General features: G+C 31.4%; 3 protein-coding genes across 3 annotated transcripts; 2 read left to right on the top strand and 1 right to left on the bottom strand.

Annotated features, from left to right (window-relative positions):
* Positions 1 to 1,677: 1,677 nt before the first annotated feature.
* LOC121129116 (uncharacterized) lies at positions 1,678 to 2,637 on the top strand. Its single transcript, XM_040724794.2, has 2 exons — positions 1,678 to 2,041; positions 2,103 to 2,637. The coding sequence occupies exons 1-2, from the start codon at positions 1,735 to 1,737 to the stop codon at positions 2,519 to 2,521; spliced, it is 726 nt and encodes a 241-aa protein (XP_040580728.1). The 5' UTR covers positions 1,678 to 1,734; the 3' UTR covers positions 2,522 to 2,637.
* Positions 2,638 to 16,901: 14,264 nt separating this feature from the next.
* LOC121129435 (uncharacterized) lies at positions 16,902 to 17,970 on the top strand. Its single transcript, XM_040725161.2, has 2 exons — positions 16,902 to 17,271; positions 17,333 to 17,970. The coding sequence occupies exons 1-2, from the start codon at positions 16,965 to 16,967 to the stop codon at positions 17,575 to 17,577; spliced, it is 552 nt and encodes a 183-aa protein (XP_040581095.1). The 5' UTR covers positions 16,902 to 16,964; the 3' UTR covers positions 17,578 to 17,970.
* A 6,044-nt stretch (positions 17,971 to 24,014) lies between these two features.
* On the bottom strand, positions 24,015 to 25,148 carry LOC121129295 (uncharacterized). Its single transcript, XM_040725001.1, has 2 exons — positions 24,797 to 25,148; positions 24,015 to 24,735 (listed from the first exon to the last, which is right to left on the bottom strand). Exons 1-2 carry the CDS (start codon positions 25,080 to 25,082, stop codon positions 24,230 to 24,232), a joined length of 792 nt encoding a protein of 263 aa, XP_040580935.1. The 5' UTR covers positions 25,083 to 25,148; the 3' UTR covers positions 24,015 to 24,229.
* Positions 25,149 to 27,635: the final 2,487 nt, after the last annotated feature.

Raw genomic sequence — 27,635 nt, 5'->3', positions numbered from 1 at the left:
ATTAAAAAATTCTTATAATACTCTAGGTAAATGAAATATTTCTGCACCATCCCCCTCCTGCCCGTAAAATTACTTTTTAACTCATGAATGCTTAATTTATAAATCTGTTTTCAAAATAATAATAAGAAGAAACTCGCAAATGTTATGATAATTACAGCCTTTTTATGCTGAAAAGAGAAGTATATGACATTTTAAAGTACAGTTTTAAGGTCACAAAAAAGGGTCAAATGTCAACTTCTTCCAAATCTTTATTTTAGGGTGTCCAATTTTTAGGGTTACCTGATAATTCGATCTTGTGTTGTATTTTAATGAAAAAATTATGTTCGTAAAGTTTTAATCTTTTAAGGGCGTTTTGACCTCTATAGCCATTTAAAAATAACTGCTTTGAACACCATTCTCTATTTTTAACGGAATTTAGAAACTTATTTTTAAGTTATTTTGCAAGTTTTAGTTTTAAAGTGATGTTTTTGAATTTTAAATGTTTCATTAAATTTCAATTTCTCAAGTGATAAATAGTTTTTAGTTTTTATTTCGAAAAAAAAACCAAATTGAAGTCCAAAGAAATACTTAAACGATCAGAACCTCTGTACTTATCTTCAAATGGAATCAAATAATAATCAGAGGTAAGTGTTAGATTTTATTTTAAGTTGAAGGGTAAATAGAAATTATATGGAGAGAAAAAAGAAATTATTCATAGTTGAACAACAGATAATAAGGGAGCTTTTTATAAGGTATAAGAAAAAAATATAAAATAATTATCAAAGATGAATAAGTCAATATTGCTGAAGGGTATCAAAATCCCGTCCAAATATTATTAGTAATATGTAATTTGGATATTTTTGGATTGATGTAACCTAATATAAATTCATCTCCCAGATAAATTATGATTGAAGAAATACAATGTACATAAATATGCAGTATAAAATAAACATTAAAATTAAAATTTCTGGATCCCTTTACAAATAGACAATGTTGTGCAAAAAATCCCTTTAAATTACTATAAATTTCAAAAAACACCAATTGAAGGCTCAAAATTTACAAACATAACTTTTTGATTAAATCCAACAGAAGATCAAATTAACAGGTCACCCTTAAAATTGGAAACCCTAGTATACACTAAAATTAAAATGTTGAAGAAGTTGACTTTTTACTTGACCTTAAAAATGTATTTTATAAGCTTAAAGTGGTATACAACCATTGATTTAAGCTAAAAAGCCTTTAATGATCACGACATTCGCAAGTTTCTTCTTATTAATTTGAAAGGAAATAAAAAAAAATGTTACTTTAATGCTTAAAAGGTGTTTTTGGTTTCGAAAATTGAATATGATTTAAACACCCCTACTCTCATCTATGATATGTAATATATCTAATAAAAATTTTAAACCCCTGAAAAAATATCCCATTGTCCCCGTGAATTTGATAGTTTTTACGTGTATTGTATAATTTAAATTAATACCAATGAATTTTGCATTTCGTTGGATAGAAAAAGTAAAACTACAAATTGAATGAATATAGTTTTCAAAAAGAAGAAGAATACAAAAAAAATACGGGTTCCGATTATAATTACGCCTCTTAACACAGTACAGGTTTTTTTCTACTTCTATTTTGATGAAATAGGAAAAAAAAAAACAACGAAGAGGATTCCTATATAAAGTATGAGATATTATATGGATCAACATTCATTAGCATTTTATCTGTCAAACGGTTAAAAGATTGAAAAAAACCTAGTTCAAAATGAAGGTCTTCATTGTTTTAACCGCCGTCTTTGGACTTGCCCTTTCTGACAAACCCATAGGTGGATACGGAGCCCCTCCTCTTAGTACTTATGGAGCCCAACCTTTGGGCGAGTATGTTAGTGGTGGAGCCGGTGGTGCTCTTGGTGGAGCCGGTAGTGCTCTGGGTGGAGAAGGTTCTGGTGACGCTGCTGCTGGTGGAAATGGTGAGGGCGAGTCTCCCATTCCTGGAGTACCTGGAGAAGACTACCCCATCTACAACGAAGTTCCCGAAACATCCTTCTCCTGTGAAGGCCAAGTTGAAGGAGGTAAATAAAATACGAATGGCTGATAATTATGTGAATGTCTTTATCTAATCATTTCTTATAGGATACTATGCTGATCCTGAGGCTGAATGCCAAGCTTTCCACATCTGTATTGCTGATGGTGAAGGAAGTTTGTTGAAAGCATCTGCTCTCTGCCACAACGGAACCATCTTCAATCAAGAAATCTTTACTTGTGACTTGTGGTCTAACTTCAACTGTGCTGATGCCAAAGGTTTGTACTCCAAAAATGAAGAGCTTGCTGCTGCAAGAGAAGAAGCTTCTGCCGCTTTAGCTGCTGCTGCTGCATCATCATCTGCTGCTACTGATTCTGATGCTTCAGCCACTGGTGCTGCTGCTGGTGATGGCTATGGTGCACCTACAGCTCCTCTTCCAGTACCTGTTGCACCTGCTACAGGCAGTTATGGTGCTCCTCCAGTCGCTCCTCTTCCTTCTTATGGAGCTGCTCTCGCTTCCTACGCTTAAAAACATGAGCAATACTATTCTCGTCGACTGCCTTAATATATATTGTTATATATATCGCTCAAAAAGTTTTAATACCAACAACATATTTGTGATCAAAATGTTTTAGGTGTCTAGTACATGACAGATAAGCTGTTTATATATATTTTTTTTTAACATATTTTTATATAATTCTATATTTTGTGAATATGGTTTAAATATACACGAGTGGTACAAAAATCTTTAGCTAGGATTTATTTAGATTTGTTGTCCCTCATCTCTATATAGTATTTGAAGATAAGGTTAATAATGTATTCTCCCTCAGTTACTTAAAAATGGACAGCCAATGACTTTTTAGGGTTTGAAAGGTTCAGTGATCAAAAGGAGTAACATTCTCAATCTACCTTATGAATTGAAAATTTACCGAGGAAGTTAAAACTGTACTGATACCTCCATCCTTTTAGTTATAATTGTTCCCTTTAGTTTTTTATATAAGAAAAGATCAAGAAGGTGTCGCATACAAATTTTATAATCAGCTTTATTTTACACTAAAAAGTATACAAATAGATGTTCTTTGTATAAGGTTTACCTAAGATTAGTATCAATGGAGTGAGTTAGTAGCACTTGAAGTAAAAAGGCTATGATCACCATAAATACAAGAGGGGTTAGTTTTGTTTCTTAAAATAAGGGGAGCTAAACGATTGTATTTTTCAATGAAGTATTGGTATTGTTTGCCCAAAAACTAGTGCTTTTATGCAAAAAACTCCTTGCGCCTTGTACATATTGTAAACAAAAGGACACATGCAGGTAAAACGATTGACGAGTTACAATCATTTTTGAGCAATTTAAATATAAAAAAAGTGGTTACAACAAATAGCTTATTAATTTTCTGAGCAAATGTCTGTAGGTTCATCTAAAATGTTTGATAAGACTGGATTGGATGAAGATTTCCACATCTTGAAGCTCTTAAGGGAAAGTTCATAAGAACTGATCTTGAAGAAGACATGACCAATGCAGAGCCCAACGACATTTTGAAAAATCAAAATACCAATATCTGTCAAAAATGGTTAACGTGCAGATAACACTCATTATTTTTTTTTATATATAAGCCTCGGACGGATCCTTAAGAGAAAACCTGTAATTTGCGACAAAAAATTGGAAATATCGTTCCATATATTCCACGAATGTCTTAAAATTACCAAGGTCCTAGAATTGTATATATTTTCAATAAAGACAGCACCTCGTAGATTGCCTCATTGTAACGTCTTTAAGGATCTTCTACATATAAGGAAAGTTGGAAGATCGTGTCTCGAATGTACAGGCAATCTTATGCACGGTGAAGTACAAGAATAAATCACTCCCCATGTGGTTCCATGATTATGTTACCCGACTTATTCGAATCTTCAACTCCTTCTCCATTAAGGTAGATCTAATTTTGGAAAAGTTAAGTCCTGAAGGCATAATTTTTTTATTTTAGTACAATAAAATAACACTACATACTTTTAAGTCGTTTTAAACATAGATAGAGGTAGCTTTATAGCACATAAGTTTTAAATACTTGCATTTTTTTTTTTTTTTCATAACAGTTTTTTGATATCAATATCAAGTTTAGCTTAATAAAATTTATATTAATAATAAGTCCTTAATTTTAATGATAATTTTGTTTTAATCTCTTCAAAACAACGATAATTGTTATTAAATGAATCGTAGCCAAACGCCTATCTATTTGTTGATCTTTTTTGTTACCTTTATTTGATAAAAATAAAAAATGTTTACAATTAATATTTACTGAGTTGATTCAACAAATAAAATTACCTTTAAGGGTTATAGAAACATTTCAAGAAATTTCGATGTACGTAACCACTTATTCATAATAAAAAATTATAACCTTTATGTCCCATCCATTTTAATGGGATCTTGAATCCTTACACACACAATTTTGATTAAGTACATGAAACCAGTACAAGTTAGTATTGTGTTGATTTTTCTTTCATTTGGTGACAATCCTTGCAAAATAAATATACCTTGCCCCATTACTCTGTATCATAGACGTGCTATTAAGGAGGTTATAAAGCTTGACAGAACTTTAAACAAAAAGATAAACTTATTTGCTCCATCCTGGATATTAAATTCAGGCTGCCCCTAAGTGAGTTAAGTGTAATGGAAAAGTGAATAAGATTTTTTTTAGAAAACTGCAATTCCTCAAAAGCATTTGTGTTGATTCAGACGTAAATCTAATGATAAAAAGATTGTAAATAGGCTCAGAATACCATGACGCAAGTAAACATTTATAATGATCTAGCACAACAAAGATTAAGACCCATTTCAAATTAATATGGTATATTAAATCCAATGAATCCCAACATTCATTACTCCACAAAGTAGTCAGAGATAAAAAATATTTGAATTCCTTGCATAGACTCTGCTCAAAATAAAAATTAAACACAAAATATGTATAAAGGGACATTCAAAACTTTAAAATATCATTTAGTAAATATTGACAAAGAAACACAAGTAAGTATGGCAAGGATATAAAGTAATACTTACACAATTTTTTTACTATAATCTGATTAAATAAGAACTTCTACATTTGTTAAATATTTACTGGTAGATATTTTATTAGTTACTCCATTAAAGTATCCCTTCAACTTAATCACGCTCTTTCACACAGTTATGAAAAAAAATGACAGTGATGTTTTTGTACAATAATTTTGAATAAAATTGAAATTCCCCAATGGCTTTGATAAATAAGGGGTAGGAGTTGTTAATTAATGAAAATAAAAAAAATTAAATCCTAGCCCAACTTTTTGATTTAAAAAATACTTATAATACTCTAGGAAAATAAAATATTTCTGCACCCCCCTCCTACCCCGAAAATTACTTTTCACTAATGAATGCTTATTTCATAAATCTATTTTCAATATAATAAGAAGAACAAACTCGCGAATGTTGTGATAATTACAGCCTTTTTATGCTGAAAAGAGAAGTAATATGACATTTTAAAGTACAGTTTTAAGGTCACAAAAAAGGGTCAAACGTCAACTTCTTCCTAATCTTTATTTTAGGCTGTACAATTTTTAGGGTTACCTGATAATTCGATCTTGTGTTGCATTTTAATAAAAAAATTATGTTCGTAAAGTTTTAATCTTTCAAGGGGGGTTTGACCTCTATAGCCATTTAAAAATAACTGTTTTGATCACCATTCTGTATTTTAAGGGATTTATTAATTATTTTTTTAAAGTTCTGCTGCTCAACTTCGAAAGTTTAATTTTAAAGTTATCTTTTCAATTTTAAAAGTTTCATTAAAGCTCCTTTTCTCAATCTATATATTATAAGTAAATCCTTATTTGTTATTTTGAAGAAAAAAAAATTGTTGTCTTAAGAAGTACTTCGGATGCTCAAAAGAACAGAATCTCTGTACTTATCTCCAAATGATTGGATTTATTGAAGTCATTGACATCATTACTAATAAATATATGTTTACTTGTCTTCTTTTCTTATCAGAAGAGTGGACTAAATCTCAGATTGCATAACAACCAATCACATTGCGGATAGTATACATTATTGCCAAAATGTTGCCCACCAAATCGAAGAGGTTTAAGACTTTTGAGCACCTCTGTATACATAAATAAATTATATTTATTATGTTTTGTTTTTTTATAATTTTATGATATTATCAATCCCAGTAAATAGTTAAATAAATATTTTTTTAATTCATTATTAACTATGCTCTATTTTTGTAAATGTTTATTTTATCTCATATATGTAATTATAAGTATTTACTTTATGCTGACAAACTGTAATAAAAAGTAAAATAAATGTTAGAGTATAACAAATGACAGTTTTTCAAATATCCTACTTTTAATTTGTTTCAAAAACACCAATAAGTGGTTATTAATTATTGGACTACATCAAAAATACTTTGGAATTATTTGTCTTTGGTAAATACCTATATCATATTGCCCGAGCGTTGAATTATCTTTTTAATTGTGAAACTTAGGACGGTTACAAAAAATAAATGATTTTTTGTAACATGGATCCTCACTCTCCCTTACTCTACAAAGTAGTCAGAGATAATATATATTTGTACCATATCACGGATTAATCATCATCAGTGTTGAGTAATTTATTATTATATTTATTATAAATATAGATCCCTAATTTTAAATCAGTGATTCATTATTTTTGCTTGGATATTGAGTTTTTATTTTTCTAGATTGAGGAGACATGTATCTTATTTTTTCATTTTGTGCTCCTAAAAAGTTTTTGAGCTTATTAAGAAAAATTTATTGGATATTATAAAGAAGAAAAGAAATGACCTTACCTACAGGACATTGAAAATATTTGGCAAGATGTAGGACAGGATCAAGGTTATTAGAAATACAAGGGTATACCATAATGCGTGTATGACTGATGTTAGACTTACACCACGCTTTGAATATTCACGTCATAGTGTATGAGTGGTTGCGTATTTTGTAAAAATCTGTCTTTTTTACCCAGCAGTCTTTACGAAACATCAAATTGAACATTCTCGCAAGTCCAATTACATTATGGTCTACCCTTGTATTTCTATTAACCTTGGGACAGGTTATAATAAATGAGTCAAGAGATTTACAAAAAAGGCGCTGGGGACAAACTTATTAATATACTAAGGTTATAATAATTCTTCACAAATATCTTATTCTGAAGATTCATACAAGCTTCATCTTCAGCCCAATCTACTATTGCTCTTTTTCGTTACACAATTTACTACTAATTGTTGTTTGAGCTCCTACAAATTTGAAATGTCCTATTCTCTTAAAAACTTTTGTCATTTATAAGTTATACTTATTTCATCACTCTTCTATTAACACCTCACCTCAGCCGTTATAATAATGCTTTGTTGAATCCTCACTTCTGTTTCTGTACCTTGAAGAATGTACATATTTTTTTCTTAATATAAATATTTTAAGTTTTCCGTTTGTCCATTTAGTTTCTGTTTCATAAATCTTCATGTTGAAAATGAACGGAGCAAAACACTTATTTAGGGCTATCAATGGGTTTACCTGCTATATTAACAATAATAATTATATATATACTCTCCAGAACCAGTAGTATTTAATAAATTAGTTTACCTCATTTCCATTAATAACGAATTGGAAATTTATGTAAAGAAGTTCTTATTTCATTATCTCTGAGCTTTCAATGAGATACTTTATTAATGTGGTAACAAGGAGCCAGGCAATTTGAAGGCATTTTTCACATCTAACATTCTATGCAAGTTATATATTTATTTTTAACTAATTTACGTTAAAATAATATAACTTACTGAATCAAAACAGTAGCGGTTATAATAGAAAGGCTGCGTCATTTTAAAAATGAATAGTGTTTTTGGTGTTAAGTACTCCATGTACTTATGTATATATTATTTAGATTTTATTATTATTTTTATTACTTTTTACGTTATTTTAAGAGTTTTAAAATTCTTACGCTAAAAATATTACTTTTATAAGAAATTACAAATATTAAGTATGTATTATATAAATAGTTACTATAAGTCGAGTATTATAGACTTTAACCATAACGGCTGGTGAAAAATGAACCAATAAAGCCCTTTAAGGGCAAGGGAAACAAACGTTTTAACAATATAAATGTACCTTTTTTACTATTACAAATCATCAAATGTTGCCGATCTTATTATATTGAACAAATTCATTTATTTTATATTCTAGGTAAGTAGATACATCTATAAGTCTAAGTACATATTGAAATAATTTATAAGAACAATGCACAATTCAAACTGACAATCACAGAGGAGTAAGGATTATCAGGTATGTATGTGTTCATTGTAATAGTATATCTGAAAGTCTGGTTGTCTGCAATTTAGGCCTCAGGAGCTCCAAACAATGACCTAAACTAAATAAAGTATCTCTTGAAAACTCTTTTATTAGTTCTATAATATCGAGTAAATTAAATAAATACTTAGTTGAACGACATACCTCAATGGACAGAATGTTCGGAATAAATTATTTTGTTGAACTACACATGCTTAGATTCGATATTCAGTCATTCCTAGAGAAGGAAATATACCATGTAGTGTTGTGTCAATCCTTATTTATTCTATCCTGCCCAGTTATAAAACACGTTCTATCAGTCCTTGGACCAGTCCTGAATCTGTCAGTCCTTCGGACTGCCAGTTAAACTGATTAAATAAAGTTTAGTGACGTTATCAAGTACCGAACTTTATAAGTTTTAGTACTGATACACAGGATTAAACTGCACTGAGACTAAACTCAATTGGACTGTACTCTTCAGTTGAGAGGAGGTCTTACACTATAATGTTTACGTATACTTAATCAATCCAATTCCATCTGAACAATTATAGAACCATTAAAATAAGCCTAAAGTCTGCTGTTCATTAACCAAATCTTAGGCAATTATTCCCTTCTATGGAATTAATAATTGCTGAGACGTGTCAGCATCAATTGAGCAAGAGCTAGTTCTAAGTCAACCAATTTTCTGAATCAGAACAATGATTAGGAAAAAAGAAGCAGAAAAATCGACGTTTGGATACAAAATACAATATACTTGATGTATACGGATTTCAAAAACATTGCTGGGTTAGATAGAGTAGTTCTCCTAATACTGTTTACTTATTACATAATCGGTGCAAATCCATCTAACCAACTAAATAGCAAATTTATCAAATGAGCTTCTCGGATTAGCTCTATTGAACCAATTCGAAATAAAAAAGACAAATAAAAAGGACATCCAATTTAAGTATCAATAACGTCAAAAAATAGTAACTAGTACCCGTAATGAATTTTAGAATTATGGAATGATAAAGAAGGTTATAAATAGGTTTAAAATACCATTAGGGAGATAAAAGCTGATAATGCTCTAGCAGAAAGTTAAATAAGACACCTTCCAGAAGGTGATAGTGTATTCACTTCCAATGAATCATGACTCTAATTACTCCACCAAGTAGTAAGATATTATGGATATTTGCATCTCGATTCCAGAAAGCAGAATTTAACCGAAAAATAACTCAACAAAAAAAAATATCAAAGTAATAACTAAGTTCAAGGAAAAATAAATGTTCAATGGCTGAAAAATAAAAGATAAATTGTGCAACATTCTTGCTACAACATAATTTAGCTTGCAGTTCGATTTGTCCATTTTACCAAGAAAATCAATATTTGCTTCTAGCTTATGTTTGTTTTGTTAAAGATAAAAAGTTAGTTTAATATATGATATTAATAGAAAATCTTATAAAAAAATACTAAAAGAGAGTTGATAAGTGATGTTATTGATAACTTTTTCCAAGAGAAAAACAGTCAACTTGCTAACATTTTTGAGATGCAATAGATGGCGTATCATTTATGATAGTTCGTCCTCCCGACTTCAACCGTTTATTGAAAAGCCATGCCTTGTACTTTTTGTAACCCAAAGATAGTATTTAGTAACAAAAAAATCATAACGTTCGACTTCACATATCAGTTAATACTTTTATCACAGCAGTAAATTAGGGTTCTAGGACACATCACCGAAAACATTATTGCCGAAAGCCATTTAGACGAACGGACACTTTTCCGAATGACAGTTTGCCGAAGGACTACATGGCCGAATGATATAATAAGCATATTTGATGATGATTCATACACCAAAACTATGTCATTATGATTCCCATTCATGTTACTCTAAAATTTAAGGATAATATGCTAAATTATTTGTCACAAATTACAATAAATAAGTGTTCATTAATAATAATTTATTGATTCACTTAATTATGAGGATGCTTCAAAAGTCAACATTCATTATTGATCATTAAATGAACACAACACAGTAGCATAAAGTTTGAATCTTTTACCGTTGTAAAACTTTAAATAAATTAAATAATAAACAAACTCGACTGTGATTCTAATATGTACTTTATATAGCTATGGATTCGATCGAATGGAAGAAGTACTGAGGAGTAATAACCGTAATATATCCGTTATCTATTATAATTTGACATGATAAATTATTTTTTGTATTTGAAAATACTCATGGATGGACAAACAAGGATAACAATTAACATCAGATCAGGGAAGAGTAAAGATTTCAAATTTTTACTTAGTTATGATCCAGGTTGTTTTGGATGAAGAGGAGGTTGGCTGTGGAGAAGCCACCCCCTAAGAGGATTTGGGGAGGGACTCAAAGATTGGGTCGTAGGAGATCATGAGGAAATGAGGTACGTGAGCGAGGAAAACTGTAAAGTTGGAGTAATCTGGAATCTGAATAGAAAGATAAGAACGATGGTTCTTTGTTTCTTCGTGAACCTCCATTCTTACACAAAGAGCACGAAACCGGCTGCATTAAGTATTAATTCAAGGGACTCAAATCCTCAGAGTTGTGTATCTCAGACTGTGAATGTATACTCCATTGGATCTCAAGCCAAGTTATGAGAACCATAACGAGTGACTTATAGGTTATAGGCTCTTTCAACAAATGTTTCTATGTATTTTTTTTAGTATGATACAATGACATTTGAATATATTACTTCATTTCTAATAATTGTCCTTTGTGAAAGTTAATTTCCATCAGTTATCTAATTAACTGAATAAATGAACATATATTCATATTTAATTACTATAGAAACGTCTTTTAAAAAAAATATTTGACAATTTTTCTACATATCTAATTTGGTCAATTGCAGTACGTATGAACTACAATAGAATGTATGTCAATAGAATTATTGTATTTGAAACCCAAAGTAGCGTAGAAGGCCTTGCAAAAGTTAGAAACTGCGATGTTACGAGACATTCAAATGTAGTTCATAATTATTTTATCAATTGTTCAACCTGCATATTGTCATAATTAGAATAGTATACCATGTTTGTTCGTTTTATTACTCGGGAAATCAAAAGATATTTATCTTAAGTTTTTTTAACATCTTCAAGAGTCTATACCTAATATTGAGTCCACAAACATTAATAAATCATTTCAAGGAGGCAATATTAAATTCATTCAGTTAAACTTTTCCCAACTTCTAATATTACTGGTTGTTTTTTTTCAAAATTTATATCTGCACATTGTAGATGTATACTTGAAAGTTAAAAATCTAACCGATTCAAATTTTATTTATAAAGTCAAGTGCTTTACACCCTTGGAATTTCTGTCAGTCATTGATGTAATTGATAGGTTTATAGAAATCACCGACAACGATGATATACTTCAAGAATTTATTTCTTACTTTAAAACGAATTACATTGGAGGAGAATACGGTTTTAGAGAAACTCAACGGAGAGTACTAACATCATTTCCTATTGAAATTTAGAAAATGTATGAAAGGACTCAAGCTATGACGATTAGAGCGAATAATAGTCTAAAAGGATCTAGTAGTATTCATCTCAATATATGGAAAGTAATAGACGCTCTTAAGTAGGAAGAAACCTTAGAAGAAACAAAAAGATGGAATAATTGTAACATAGTTGGAATTTTCATACGTTTTAAGATTTATTCATCGTTATGCATTATTTATATTAAATACAATATTTTGTAAAGTACTTTTTTGCTTTCATTACATTTAAAAAAATATTGTAGAAATAAATCATGTAAATATATCATTTTTTGGAATAAATTAGTTTCAACAACTATTGGTTCTTTGGGAATATAGATAAATAATGCTGGATTACGAATAACTAGGTACTTACATGTATAAAAATATTGAATATATATCTCCTTCTCCTAGGGATAATCCACGCTTCTTAGGGGTTCTCCAACAGTTTGAGAGGACCTGGCCTAAGGAGCAGTTAATATAATTAACCAAGAAAAGAGTAATGTTTTTATTTCGTAAGGTGTATCCCGCGATAGATTTAAATACTTTATAAAGAGATATGTGAAGATAGTCAGTTCGGATAGACTATAATGATTAAAAAGAGGAAAATGTTGGATTAAGCATTTGAAACTAGATTGGAAATATAAATATGCCTTTAGTTGATATATTTTCTGATGTTCCAACTTTTAATTTTTTCAGCTTAGGCACGGACAACAACTTGTATGAAACGATAAAGAAATCTTGGTAAAGATACTTAGTCATAATTAATTTTTACTTGTGCTCATTGTGTAGTGAAAGTTGGATTCTACTACAATGAAAAACACATTTTGCGAATTATTGAGACCCAGACGACCTCGAGAAAGAGGAGTATCCATCACGACTTGATACTGATTGAGTCATTGATTAATCTTAATCCACACTGGTCTCCCTCTCTTCTTTAAACATATTTTCTCTTTCTACTTCATTTATTTATTTATTGGGCGATTGTCATGATTTTTGATCAAACAGTTCTCATTGAGGTTCGAATCAACTTTTGAAACATCCTCATAACTAATTTAATCAATTAATGAACACTTAATTATTGCAATTTGTGACAAATTTTTTAACATATTATCTCTTAATTTTGGAGTAACATGAATGGGAATCACAATGACATCGTATTGGAGTATGAATCATCATCAAATATGCTTATTATATATTTTGGAAATGTGGTAATTTGGCAAAGTGGTCCTTCGGCAATGGGTCTGTTTGCCAAAGTGTCCATTAGGCAAAATGGCTTTCGGTACTAAGGTATTCAGCAATGAGTCCGCGCACTGTCAATGAGGAAACTATGAGTTCAGTTCAAAGTTCCAGATATCATACCAAGATTTTTGCCCACAAAAGAAGTTAGAGATTAGCTAGAATCTTATATAGAAGTCAAGAGGGTGCAAGCCTAAAAAAGTTTGGGAATCCCTGATGTACAGTAACTCATTCATTTAGTAAGCATCAACATCAACTGTAAATAAGTTATTTGGAATTCAAAAGTATACATTTCTAGAGACCAACTCAAAAATATAAATATGGAGGGACGTAGGTTAGTAGACAACTGACCCAGAATAAATCAACGTACGTCTGTTAGATAAACAGTGGCTCTTGGAGAAGGAAATATGCTTATAATATGTATATAGACTGATTGAATTTTGATACATTTAAGTATATTGACGTTATTTTATCCCCCTAGCCACTTCATTCATTAATCCATTTTTTCCTTTAAAATTTATATACTTAATGTTTTTAGACCATAATATGTATTTATGTTGATACATTTTTTGTTTGTTACTCTTTGGGGAAAAAAACATATTTAGCGATATCTGTTGTAATTAATGAGTTGACAATTAAAATTTTTTGTTAAGATTATTGTTCAGATTAAAATTTGTAATGAAAAAAAGATTTATATCTTTGATAAATTTTGTAGTTAGATATTTGAAAAATATTAAAAATTAGAGATTCTTGCCCTTCTTTACTTTGATATATTATTGCATGTATATAAAAAAAAATAACTCATTTCGGAAAAAGAGAGATGCTGTCGTTATTCCAGGCATCTAGAGTTCCATGATTGACTTCCATTTACTAGATCAAATGGATTTATCGTATTACATCAATTTATATATACATCTAATAGGTGCAACTCTTCTGAACTATATGAAAAAAGTCTTGATTAAAAATAAACTTTCATTTTTCCAATTAAAAAAAAAGAAACACCTATTATGTGTTCGCTTTTAAAAAGGGAAAAGGGTTCTAATTTCAAAAAATATGAAATATTAAAACATTAACAAACTGAGCGTTAATGATATATTAATATTGCTTTTAACTGTATATAGCATCTGTTTCTTGTGTGGAGCATAGTTCTATTCAAAAGTATACTTTTTTTTAAATGAAAATATTTTCCAACTTATTACCCCTGCTATAAGTTGTGAGAAACTTAAAAGTTATTTTTTCAGGGATCTAAATATGTCTTTTCCCCCTAACTCAATGGTCCTTAAAGAAGTTCTAAAATATCATTTTTACTTACTTTGTGTTGTTTTTGCCAAAAAATATCATTTAAAAAATGGGTTGAACGTCTAAAAAGATAAATAACTAAATAATTATTATTTTTGTGTAATAATTATCTAAGTTTCAAAAAGGCCAAGTAAAAATGTATCCTTCCATCTATGAATATATTTTTCCCTTATATTTATTCAATTTTTGAGGAAAAAATATTAATAACTTTCGAAAGATACTTTTCTAAGATAATTTTTTTATAATAACTTATCAAATATTAATTTAAAAATCCGAATGATATATACTGCTTGCATTTTCTTAGATAAACTTAATAACTCTCTTACCTACAGTTATATATGAAATTAACAATGGTATTTGTGTAAGAGTTTATTGCAAGCAGCAGAATTTTAATTGAATTGAATTTCGAAAATAACTTTGATAAGGCATAATCCTGGAATGATCGAGTAAAAATACCGGTCTAAAAAGTATTAACTCTTTCAGTCCTGTTTTCCCGTGTAGTGTTAACTTTTTATATTGAATAGTTAACTTAAATTTGCTCTTATACATTTTATCAAACGGAAATTTTAAAAAGACAAGCTGAAATAAGGGAATTTTCAAAACAGAGAAGAATACAAAAACTACTGATTCCTTTTATGAGAACGCTTCTCAGCTCAGTACATGTTTATTTCTCCTTCGATTTTGATGAAATAGAAAAAAAACTTAAAAAATAAACAAACGAAGATAAGTCATATATAAAGCATCAGATTTTAATGGAGCAACAAACGGTTAAAAAGATTAAAAACCTTTGTACAACATGAAGGTCTTCATTGTTTTAACCGCCGTCTTTGGACTTGCCCTTTCTGACAAACCCATAGGTGGATACGGAGCCCCTCCTCTTAGTACTTATGGAGCCCAACCTTTGGGCGAGTATGTTAGTGGTGGAGCCGGTAGCCCCCCTCCTACCCCAAAAATTACTTTTTCACTAATGAATGCTTATTTCATAAATCTGTTTTCAAAATAATAATAAGAAGAAACTCGCGAATGTTGTGATAATTACAGCCATTTTATGCTGAAAAGAGAAGTAATATGACATTTTAAAGTACAGTTTTAAGGTCACAAAAAAGGGTCAAACGTCAACTTCTTCCAAATCTATATTTTAGGGTGTCCAATTTTTAGGGTTACCTGATAAATCGATCTTGTGTTGTATTTTAATGAGAAAATTATGTTCGTAAAGCTGTAGTCTTTCAAAGGCGTGTTGACCTCTATAGCCATTTAAAAATAACTGTTTTGAAGGAATTTAGAAACTTATTTTTAAGTTATGTTGCTGAACTTTGCAAGTTTTAGTTTTAAAGGGATGTTTTTGAATTTTAAATGTTTCATTAAATTTCCATTTCTCAAGTGTTAAATTGTTTTTAGTTTTTATTTCGAAAAAAAAATCCAAAATGAAGTCCAAAGAAATACTTAAACGATTAGAACCTCTGTACTTATCTCCAAATGGAATCAAATAATAATCAGAGGTCAGTGTTAGATTTTATTTTAAGTTGAAGGGTAAATAGAAATTATATGGAGAGAAAAAAGAAATTAATCAAAGTTGAACAACAGATAATAAGGGAAGCTTTTTAAAACGTATGAGAAAAAAATATAAAATAAATATCAAAGATGAATAAGTCAATATTGATGAAGGGTATCAAAATCCTGTCCAAATATTATAATGATTATTATAATATTAGTAATATGTAATTTGGATATTTTTGGATTGATGTAACCTAATATAAATTCATCTCCCAGATAAATTATGATTGAAGAAATACAATGTACATAAATATGCAGTATAAAATAAACATTAAAATTAAAATTTCTGGATCCCTTTACAAATAGACAATGTTGTGCAAAAAAATCCCTTTAAATTACTATAAATTTCAAAAAACACCCATTGAAGGCTCAAAATTTACAAACATAACTTTTTGATTAAATCCAACAGAAGATCAAATTAACAGGTCACCCTTAAAATTGGAAACCCTAGTATACACGCTAAAATTAAAATGTTGAAGAAGTTGACTTTTTACTTGACCTTAAAAATGTATTTTATAAGCTTAAAGTGGTATACAACCATTGATTTAAGCTAAAAAGCCTTTAATGATCACGACATTCGCAAGTTTCTTCTTATTAATTTGAAAGGAAATAAAAAAAAATGTTACTTTAATGCTTAAAAGGTGTTTTTGGTTTCGAAAATTGAATATGATTTAAACACCCCTACTCTCATCTATGATATGTAATATATCTAATAAAAATTTTAAACCCCTGAAAAAATATCCCATTGTCCCCGTGAATTTGATAGTTTTTACGTGTATTGTATAATTTAAATTAATACCAATGAATTTTGCATTTCGTTGGATAGAAAAAGTAAAACTACAAATTGAATAATATAGTTTTCAAAAAGAAGAAGAATACAAAAAAAATACCGGGTCCGATTATAATTACGCCTCTTAACACAGTACAGGTTTTTTTCTACTTCTATTTTGATGAAATAGGAAAAAAAACACAACGAAGAGGATTCCTATATAAAGTATGAGATATTATATGGATCAACATTCATTAGCATTTTATCTGTCAAACGGTTAAAAAGATTGAAAAAAACCCTAGTTCAAAATGAAGGTCTTCATTGTTTTAACCGCCGTCTTTGGACTTGCTCTTTCTGACAAACCCATAGGTGGATACGGAGCCCCTCCTCTTAGTACTTATGGAGCCCAACCTTTGGGCGAGTATGTTAGTGGTGGAGCCGGTGGTGCTCTTGGTGGAGCCGGTAGTGCTCTGGGTGGAGAAGGTTCTGGTGACGCTGCTGCTGGTGGAAATGGTGAGGGCGAGTCTCCCATTCCTGGAGTACCTGGAGAAGACTACCCCATCTACAACGAAGTTCCCGAAACATCCTTCTCCTGTGAAGGCCAAGTTGAAGGAGGTAAATAAAATACGAATGGCTGATAATTATGTGAATGTCTTTATCTAATCATTTCTTATAGGATACTATGCTGATCCTGAGGCTGAATGCCAAGCTTTCCACATCTGTATTGCTGATGGTGAAGGAAGTTTGTTAAAAGCATCTGCTCTCTGCCACAATGGAACCATCTTCAACCAAGAAATCTTTACTTGTGACTTGTGGTCTAACTTCAACTGTGCTGATGCCGAAGGTTTGTACTCCAAAAATGAAGAGCTTGCTGCTGCAAGAGAAGAAGCTTCTGCCGCTTTAGCTTGCTGCTGCTACTGATTCTGATGCTTCAGCCACTGGTGCTGCTGCTGGTGATGGCTATGGTGCACCTACAGCTCCTCTTCCAGTACCTGTTGCACCTGCTACAGGCAGTTATGGTGCTCCTCCAGTCGCTCCTCTTCCTTCTTATGGAGCTGCTCTCGCTTCCTACGCTTAAAAACATGAGCAATACTATGCTCGTCGACTGCCTTAATATATATTGTTATATATATCGCTCAAAAAGTTTTAATACCAACATCATATTTGTGATCAAAATGTTTTAGGTGTCTAGTACATGACAGATAAGCTGTTTATATATATATATTTTTAAACATATTTTATATATAATTTTATATTTTGTGAATATGGTATAAATATATTTTAATATGAATATGTATTTTTTTACGAAAACTCTTTACCTTGGATTTATTTAGATATTTTGGCCCTATTTGAGGATTTGGTTAATTACTTTTGTCTGAGTTAGTTGAACTTAAACAGTGAATGATACTTCATTGTTGTCAAAGTTAAGTCATCAAAAAGACTAACTTTCTCAATCTACGTTATGAATTGAATTTAAAATTATATTTTGATAAATGTCCATCCTTTTAGTTTCAATTTTTTCCCTTCATAGCTCACGTAAGAAATAATCATAAAAGTGTTAGATATAACTTTTACAATTTGCTTTCTTTAACGATAAAAAGTATACATTTAACACATCCTATGGATAAAGTATATCTTTTTTACAGGAGGGAGTCGGTAGCACTATAAGTACCAAGACCATCATTAACTTCAATAGGATATAGCTTTGTTTTGTTTCTGAATATATAGGGTATAAAAGGAGTGTAGTTTTTCATCAAGTATTTGGATTTTTTTACCAAAAACTCATTAATTTATGGAAAAAAAATTGCTTAACAAACATGTGTAGGCTCATCAGAAATGTTTGGAGTGGTAAAAAGACTGAATGAAAATGTATAGAGTTTGTAACTTTACCATTGAGAATGTCTTCCCTTTACTAGAATCAAAAGAAACAACTAATTAAAAGTTAAATAGAAGTGTTGATTCCTCAGAAATACAGGGATTACCACTAAAAGGCAATATGTATCAGACTGGAGCCTCGTGTTGAAAAACTTCCTTCTGTCCATAAAACACGCCAAATGTTTTATAGAAAATCTTTCAAAAGTAAAAATATGTGTTCTCCAATCCTGACTTTGATTGTGTTGGAGGAAATTCCAAAATAGATGATTACGCAAACTTCATGTATTATTATTGATCGTGAAATTAAGCTAAGCCAAAATGTTTTTTTAAATGTTATATATATTATCATTATTATTTCGTATTTATCTGTTAACAACAACAATAATTGTATTTAAAATAATTTTAGCCTATTAAGTTATTCGTTAGCGTATAACAGTCAAACAGTTTGATTGATGCATACCCAGATTTGTAATTTTGTATATCTTTACATCTGTAAATCAAAAAGTGTAAATTTTGATGATTTTGAACTTGGATTTTGATTTTGAATTTTTGAACTATTCTTGTCAAAATAAACACAATACTTATGTAAAATAAAAAAAGGTTGCAAAATAAATTCAGTAATAAATTTTAAGAAAGAAAATTACATTTAAAGGCAATCAAGACATGGGAATCATGAAAAAAAGTTTCCAGAAACTATTTATTTAAGTCCCTGAAAAAGGTACAAGTTAAGATAGTTTTGATTATTCTTTCATTGAGAGAATAACAATTTCAAGCAAGAAGAATAAATAATCCCCCGTATCCTGGATATAAACAAAAGCTCTTCCACGAAACGAGAGTATCTGATCACAAAAATCATTCACCTCCCAAGACCATATTTTGACATTTCCATGCATAGTTTTTATAATGGATCGGCTAGTATTTTGAATTTTATACTTTTAAGCTTTCTTTAAAGAAGGGAAGATGACCTCAAGCAATTTATAGTTGTTATTTTTTTCACATTTATATACTATTTATAATTAAAATTGTTTTTTTATGTTATTGCTTTTATTGCTATTTTTAAAGTTTTAATATTCTTACCTAACAAATATTAGATTTATTAACAATAATAATATTTGAGTATAAAATAAATTCTTACTATTTGTCGATAGTTATAGACTTTGACTATCCCCTCAAGTCAAAAATAAATGAATAAAGCCATTTAAGGGCAAGGGAAACGAACGACTTAACAATTTAAATGTACCTTTTTATAAATCATCAAATGTTGGCGATCTTATAATATTGAACAAATTAATTTATTTTATTTCCTAGGTTAGGAAATACATCTTTCAGTCTAAGTATTGATATAATTTGTTGAAACAATGAACAATTCAAACTTATAATCTCAGAGGAGTAATAATTTTTGGGTATTTATGTGTTCATTATAATAGTATATCTGAAAGCCTGGTTGTCTGCACGTTAGGCCTTAGGAGCTCCTAACAATGACATCAGCTAAGTAAAGTATCTCCTTGAAAGCTCCTCTATTATTTCTATAATTTCGAGGTCAACATCGAGTAAACTAAATAAATACTTTCTTGAACGACATATCTCAATGGATAACACGCTCACGATAAATTATTCTGACGAACTCCATGTGGGTAGTTTCGATACTGGATCGTTTCTAGGAAAGGAAATATACAATACATAGTGTTGTATCAACATATTGATTCCGTCGAGTTTCTTAAGGACAGTTCTATTATTCTTTTGGGACAAGTCCTTAACTCGCAAGTCCTTTGGATTTTCAGTACTAAACTTTTTAAATAAGGAAGAAATAGTTATTGCCAAAGAGATTAGCTGTTCCCTTTGGCTACCACGCTGTAAACGGTGGTGTGGCTGCAGTTCAAAACATTGGCAATTTCAGTGGGAGTTTTTCCCCGCGCGGAAAGTTCCAAAATTGCGACTCGACACCTCTCCATATTATCTATCGACTGTTGTTTCACTATTGCTATTTAGATTTTGCTGGAGTTTTGTTTATAACAAGTCAATACCCTTGTCTCGAAGTATACACCGGTTTCAACTCAATAAAATCACGAATATGTGCATGGCGTAAAATTTAAAAGAGGGATCAGCTTTAGACGCGCACACCTGTATTAATACATATTTCATTAATTAGGCCTGTGTTGCTGATAGAAGATTGAATGCTATGTTCAATGGATGCTATATTTTAATAAGGGTAAACCATTGTTTTATCATACGAGGTGATTAAACACAAACCATAGGGAACCAGTAACGCCGAGAGAATAAGAGAGATGTCGTGGAGAAATGAGCTATATTAACATGAAGTATTCTAGACCAGTGGTTCTTAACCTTTTTCCCCCAATTCCACATCTTTTAATTAAGCCAACTCTCAATTTACCACAACTGTATTGGTCTTCGACAGATTCAATTTTAACTCATGCAATGTTTTGTACGTAAATATAGGCTTTGCTTCTTTTACCATTTTAGACACCTTAATATTTTTTGCATATACCTGTTATATTTTATACTTACAGTTATCACATGGAAATAAAATACATATTACAAGATTCATTATGTTTTTTCCTATATATATAAAAATATAAATACAAAAAAAAGACGCATGAGACTTTTGCATTTGTTTTGCCTTGACGACTGGCTCAATGTTCCATACATAGTGGCCCAGATTACCTGCAGGCTTTTCTCCACAAAAATAGCCATTGCTGCAGAATCTTGCACCAGGACAAGAAACTGGTATTCGATGTCCTCTTTTTCCTTTGGGGAGTTGTCATCTCGAAAGCTGAAGAGATCCCTTGTGAACTCAATTATTGGGTTGTCGCTTTTGAAGTGCGGAAAATACTGCTGAAACTTGTCCAGCAGCCTGTAGAGGTTGATGATGTCTTCGTTCTTGAGAACGTCGCTCACGTCATCACTAGTCTTGCTGATTAGTACCAATTTTGAAAATGCCGCTGCACTACTGATAACTGATGAGTGCAAGCAAAAAGTAGGAGCGATACATATGGTACTACTGAATAAAGCCCATTGTTAATATCAACTGGTTGTTTTATGATTTTGTGGGGAGAAAATGAATTGCTGCTCCAAAGAAGAGAACTTATTACATTTAAATTCCATCATTCGTAAGTTAATAAAATATCAGATTTAAATTCCTACATATTTATTTTATTCATTTTTTAATCAATTTACAGCAAAGATGTACAATAATGCTTTAATTCTTTTTTAATCATAATAATTTTTTCTTTACATGGATTTCTTCTTTACAGTAATGAGGACTTTATTTCAAAAGATCACTCAGTAATAAAAACAAACAATATTCATTTCAACATACAAGCATATATTTTATTCTAATCCTAACATATACGGACATGAATTATGATATACAGAGTGTAACAGGGAAATTTTATGTGTCATTAAAATTAAGCGTTTTTTTGCACAAATTAAGTTTCCAGTAAAATTTTCTGTGTCATTAAAATTAAGATTTTTTTTGGTACTAATTAAGGTTCCAGTGAAATTTCAAGCAGTGTTCCAAAACATTTGTTGTTTTTCTTGCCCTTTTTCTTAATTTGATCAAAATTGGACGAAAAATGATTGAACAGGAATAAAAAAGATAAAGTGTTTCGTATCTTCTCGACACTGATGTTGATCCAAAAAGAATGTCAACCCTTGTCGATGTGACCGTGGGGACAGTCCAGAACACCAGGGTGGCCAAGGAGAATTGGGAAAAAGTCAAGAGGAATGTAGGAGGTGGAGGATAGAGTTTGAAGGGAGATGAAATATTTGTCAATTCCCTGGAGCCCAAGATCAAGGAAGATCCAACAGCATCCATTTGCCGCTTGACTGACGAGTTCAATGTGGACAAAATCACCATCAGGAGGGCAATTCATGATAAAATTGTACTTAAGAGCTTTGCCAGGTATCCAAGCCATCTCCTCACCGAACGGGTGAAGGCCTTAAGGCTTGAGAGATGCAAAAGTACCTTAATTACATGAACAGTCGTCTGTCGACTGTAAATATCTTTTTTTAGAAAAGAAGATCTTCACAGTCGACCAGGATTTGAACTTCAGAAACGACATATTTATAGCAGCATCACCTGAGGAAGTTCAGGGTAGTCGCAGGACAAAACAACCAGCCCAAACAATGTACTTGGGAGTCGTGGCCTGTGATGAGAAGAAAATGGATCCCTTCTTCTTCAACCCCAATGAGAAAATCAGGGCTGATGTCTACTATAAGGTCCTGAAGAGGAAAATCTTGCCCTGGCTGAAGGCTAACCATCCTGAGAACAAATATGGGTTCCCCCACCTATAACACCTTGAAGAAACATAACTTCTGCAAAGAGGACTTTGCTGACTTATCGGACAAGACCTTCTGGCCCTCTTCCAGTCCTGATCTCAATCCCCTCGACTTGAGTGTGGGGAGCTTCTTAGACAGCAAGGTTGGGAAGACATCATGCAGAAATGTGCAGGATCTCAAGGTCATCATCAAGAAGCAATGGGACAATACGTCTGCAATGATATTGTGCCAACCTATGCCAAGTTCCGACCTCTTGTTGAAGCTGTGATATTGGCAGCCATAGTAAATAATTCTTTCTAAGATGTATTGCTAAAAGTATTTTTAATAAAAATTTTCATTATACTTTTCTAATAAAAATTAGAGACAGTGTAGGCGGAAAATTGAAATTTAACTATCGCAACCTCTTAATAATAAGGAAAGATCTTTGCTATGCAAATAATATATAATTTTACTGCAATAAAAAAAGATGGATTTTGACTCTTTCGATATATTTAACCACAACATTGGAGCAATTGAAAAGATGATGAAAGGTCTTAGCATAAGAAAAAAGTTGTGAGTTCGTATCTTATGGGGTAAAAAGAGGAAGGGACTCGGGGTCGATCAGTAAGTAATAACAAGCCATCTAGCGAGGAATTACTTTCTAAATAATTCTGAAAGGGATCAAACTATTAAGCAACTTTGAGAACCGTTAATTGTTGAATATATATATAAATTATTATTCTATTGTTTTAAATCACCAAAAAAGTCTTTGAGCTCTGGAATATGAAAAAAGAAACAAGTTTCTAATTTGTTATGTAATTTTTTTCAGGGAAAGGGGGGAGAGACATTAGGTTGATAATCAACTTGTGTTCAATGGTATCTAATATCTACTATACGTATCAATACTCAATTGACTCATTATGATTTGTTAATTCATAAATGATTATCAACTTGATTATAGGATTTATGAACTACATATATGATAGTAAAGGAGATAACAGATGGCCTACATTTGAATCATATTCATCCTTCATATGTAATATATTACATATAATCTTTGTCTAACTATAAAAATAGTTATAAATAACTATCAGTTCTACTTACAAAGAGAGAACATATTAACCTTGTCCTCAGGAATCACTTAAGTTTAGGAGGGAAATATGAGAATACATCCAAGATTTCAAATTTTTGTACAAAAAGACTCATTTATATTTAAAATATTTTTATATTCATACCATATTCACAAAATATAGAAATACATAAGAAGATGTATTTAAAATAATAAAATCAACTTATTTGTCGTACAATAGACACCTAAAACATTTTGATCACAAATACGTTGTTGGTATTAAAACTTTTTGATTGATATTTAGAACAATATATATTAAGGCAGTCGACGAGCGTAGTATTGCTCATGTTTTTAAGCGTAGGAAGCGAGAGCAGCTCCATAAGAAGGAAGAGGAGCTACTGGAGGAGCACCATAACCGCCTGTAGCAGGTGCAACAGGTACTGGAAGAGGAGCTGTAGGTGCACCATAACCGCCAGCAGCAGGTGCAACAGGAAGAGGAGCAGTAGGAGCACCATAACCGCCAGCAGCAGATGCAACAGGGACTGGAAGAGGAGAGCTAGGTACACCAAAACCAATAGCAGTGAACGAAGCACCAGAAACGTCACCAGTTGATGATGCAGCAGCAGCAGCTAAAGCAGCAGAAGCTTCTTCTCTTGCGGCAGCGAGCTCTTCATTTTTGGAGTACAAACCTTCGGCATCAGCACAGTTGAAGTTGGACCACAAGTCACAAGTAAAGATTTCTTGGTTGAAGATGGTTCCGTTGTGGCAGAGAGCAGATGCTTTCAACAAACTTCCTTCACCATCAGCAATACAGATGTGGAAAGCTTGGCATTCAGCCTCAGGATCAGCATAGTATCCTATAAGAAATCATTAGATAAAGACATTCACATAATTATCAGCCATCCGTATTTTATTTACCTCCTTCAACTTGGCCTTCACAGGAGAAGGATGTTTCTGGAACTTCGTTGTAGATGGGGTAGTCTACTCCAGGTACTCCAGGAATGGGAGACTCACCCTCTGCGTTTCCACCAGCAGCAGCATCACTAGCACCTTCTCCACCAAGAGCACCACTGGCTCCACCACTAATGTACACGCCCAAAGGTTGGGCTCCATAAGTACTAAGAGGAGGGGCTCCGTATCCACCTAAGGGTTTGTCAGAAAGGGCAAGTCCAAAGACGGCGGTTAAAACAATGAAGACCTTCATGTTGTACGAGGGTTTTTTCAATCTTTTTAACCGGTTGGCAGATGAAATGCTAATGAATGTTGATCCACATAATATCCCATACTTTATATAGTACTCATCTTCGTTGTTTTTTCTTTCCTACTTTAGCAAAATAGAAGTAGAAAAAACTTGTACTGACCTGAGAGGCGTAATTATCAGAGGAACTCGTATTTTTTTGTATTCTTCTTCGTTCTGCACATTCCATTTCTTCACTTAATATGTATACTTTTTACGTACGCTTACGGATGTTTCAAGCAATGTTTGAACGCATGAAAATATTAATTTTTTTTTCCTCCTTCACTAATTCTTGCAAACCTATGGTCTTCTTTAAACAAGAGACTAAAGTCCATGTGGTATAATCTTTTTTAATCTATTATTTAATTAGTTCTAACATGATTATTATTGAAAGAATATGTTGAATGTTTGGTTTTTTTTTTGGTTTTTTTTGTACTCTGATCATTTAATTATTTAATCCTCATACTTATTTTTCAATTTAATTTAGATTCCATTAAGTATTCTTACAAAATTCATACACATTTTAATGTTATGCAATGACTAAATTATTTTACTTATAAGTATATTTTTAAATATAGCCTTGCTCTTGTTATTATTAATGATCAAACGATATTATCGTAAAATTTATTTTACCCAAGAAATTATAAACACTGTAACATATGTAAATAGACCCGGCAATTTAGTTTTGATGCAGCTGTCTAATTTCACCTTTTTTACAACATAAACTTTATTGGATTAACCAACTTCAGTGAATTTTTGGAAATCATGGCTCACCAGCTCCAATTATAACAAAGAATTATTTTACAATTAAGGAACAACATTCCCCCGTGACGATGATTTTTGTTCAGAACAATAAGATTTCAAATTGGGAGGTCTCAAATGTGACTGCTATCAAAGTCCGAAGCATACAAAAGTTTTGTTAGTCTCTTTTGGGGACTGATGATCTCAGATCTGTCATCAGTTGCAAAAAAAGTGAGGGTGATGTCTTGCTTCCTCACATTTTCAAAACTGATCTGACGGTCAACATAGGCATCTATTTTAAAGTGAGAGAGAAAGTTGTGCTGCCTTTGATCCAGTAAATTGTAAGAGATCGGCATTCTGTCTGACTACAAGAATCAACATCTTGTTATTTGTCATACAAGTCGCTGAAGTGTGTGAATGATCACTTCCATGACTTCATTTCGAAGGAAATATCCACCTTAATAGCTGTCTGAATGGACTATTTTGTCTAGGGGGACGATGAATATAAAAAAACCAAACCCCTCATGCCACCAGGGACTCTCTGATTGTCTCCATCAAGGAGACAATAACCAACGTGCGAATGAACTATCTCCTCAACAAATGATCCTTCTTACGGAACTGTATCTAGACTTGGATTGATGATGAAGTCTGTATATCAAATGAGCTCATTCTCAATGTTCACAGGTACAATTAAAGTTAATTTTTAAGTAAATCTGGGAAAAAAGGTGGCCTCAGTGACAATCGATAGGATTTTGAACACTACACGGGTTGATCTTAATACCCTGTACATATCAACAACATATCATAATATGTTGTTGGTGTTGTTTTTGTTTTTTTGGGGAGCGGGGGCGGGGGAGCTACAGTAACCAAAAAAAAAAAAAAAAAGAAGTGACTAGCGATGTTATTACTTATTAGTAGAGAAAACATTTACAAAATTCTAAAAAATTACTTTTGAAAGTTCTACGCAATCCATTTTAATTCTTATAAATGTTAGTTCTCTCTAAAGTTTATAGAAGTACAAGGTTAGACCATCATGTGATCGGGCTTACTATAATTTTTCTATTTGATGTATTGTACCGATTCCTTGGCAAGACAAACAGATTTTGACAAAACACGCAACCAATCATAGTCTATGACGTCACGATTACTAGAATTTTCAATTTAATGTATCGTATCAACTGCAGGGCAAGAAAAACAGATTTTGACAAAACCCGCAACCACTTGTACACTATGACGTCAATATTAAAAAGCGTGGGGGATGTCAAACATCAGTCGTATACACATTATGGTATAACCTTGTTATTCTACTAACCTTGGTTCTATCAAATTTTACTGTTATTATTTTTCTTTATTTCCAACGTATACTCATTCTTATTTCAAAGATTTCAAGACAGTAACCCAAAAATAGCTATGAATTTATAGACAAGATGCTATATTACATATATATTTCATAAATCAATAAGTCATTTGCACTATATGTAATGTATGTTATATACAATTTCAAAGATCATTGATGGTAATATCATATAAAGAGGAGACTATCACGAATCAAGCACTTTTATTTGGTATTATCTTTCTTCTGGATATTCATACTTGAATATAATTTAAATGTCCCGAATTATATCAATATTTATAGAGCAAAGTATTTGATGTATAAATTTTTTGAAGTCAAGATATTTGAAACAGGGTATTTTTGATCTGCGAAATAACAACGTAGGGATATTAATGAAATCTCCGAAGGATTTTGTATGTAGCATCGAACGTGTATACAGGGCTCAA

Source organism: Lepeophtheirus salmonis, chromosome 14, assembly GCF_016086655.4.
Source record: "Lepeophtheirus salmonis chromosome 14, UVic_Lsal_1.4, whole genome shotgun sequence".
Classification (NCBI taxonomy): Eukaryota; Metazoa; Arthropoda; class Copepoda; order Siphonostomatoida; family Caligidae; genus Lepeophtheirus; species Lepeophtheirus salmonis.
This window is presented reverse-complemented; position numbering and strand designations above follow the sequence as displayed.

Bases quoted from the DNA above. Each gene is read 5' to 3' on its own strand.
- LOC121129116 (XM_040724794.2), top strand. From the start codon at position 1,735: ATGAAGGTCTTCATTGTTTTAACCGCCGTCTTTGGACTTGCCCTTTCT. The intron at 2,042-2,102 runs GTAAATAAAATA...CATTTCTTATAG, and splicing joins TGAAGGCCAAGTTGAAGGAG to GATACTATGCTGATCCTGAG.
- LOC121129295 (XM_040725001.1), bottom strand. From the start codon at position 25,082: ATGAAGGTCTTCATTGTTTTAACCGCCGTCTTTGGACTTGCCCTTTCT. The intron at 24,736-24,796 runs GTAAATAAAATA...GATTTCTTATAG, and splicing joins TGAAGGCCAAGTTGAAGGAG to GATACTATGCTGATCCTGAG.
- LOC121129435 (XM_040725161.2), top strand. From the start codon at position 16,965: ATGAAGGTCTTCATTGTTTTAACCGCCGTCTTTGGACTTGCTCTTTCT. The intron at 17,272-17,332 runs GTAAATAAAATA...CATTTCTTATAG, and splicing joins TGAAGGCCAAGTTGAAGGAG to GATACTATGCTGATCCTGAG.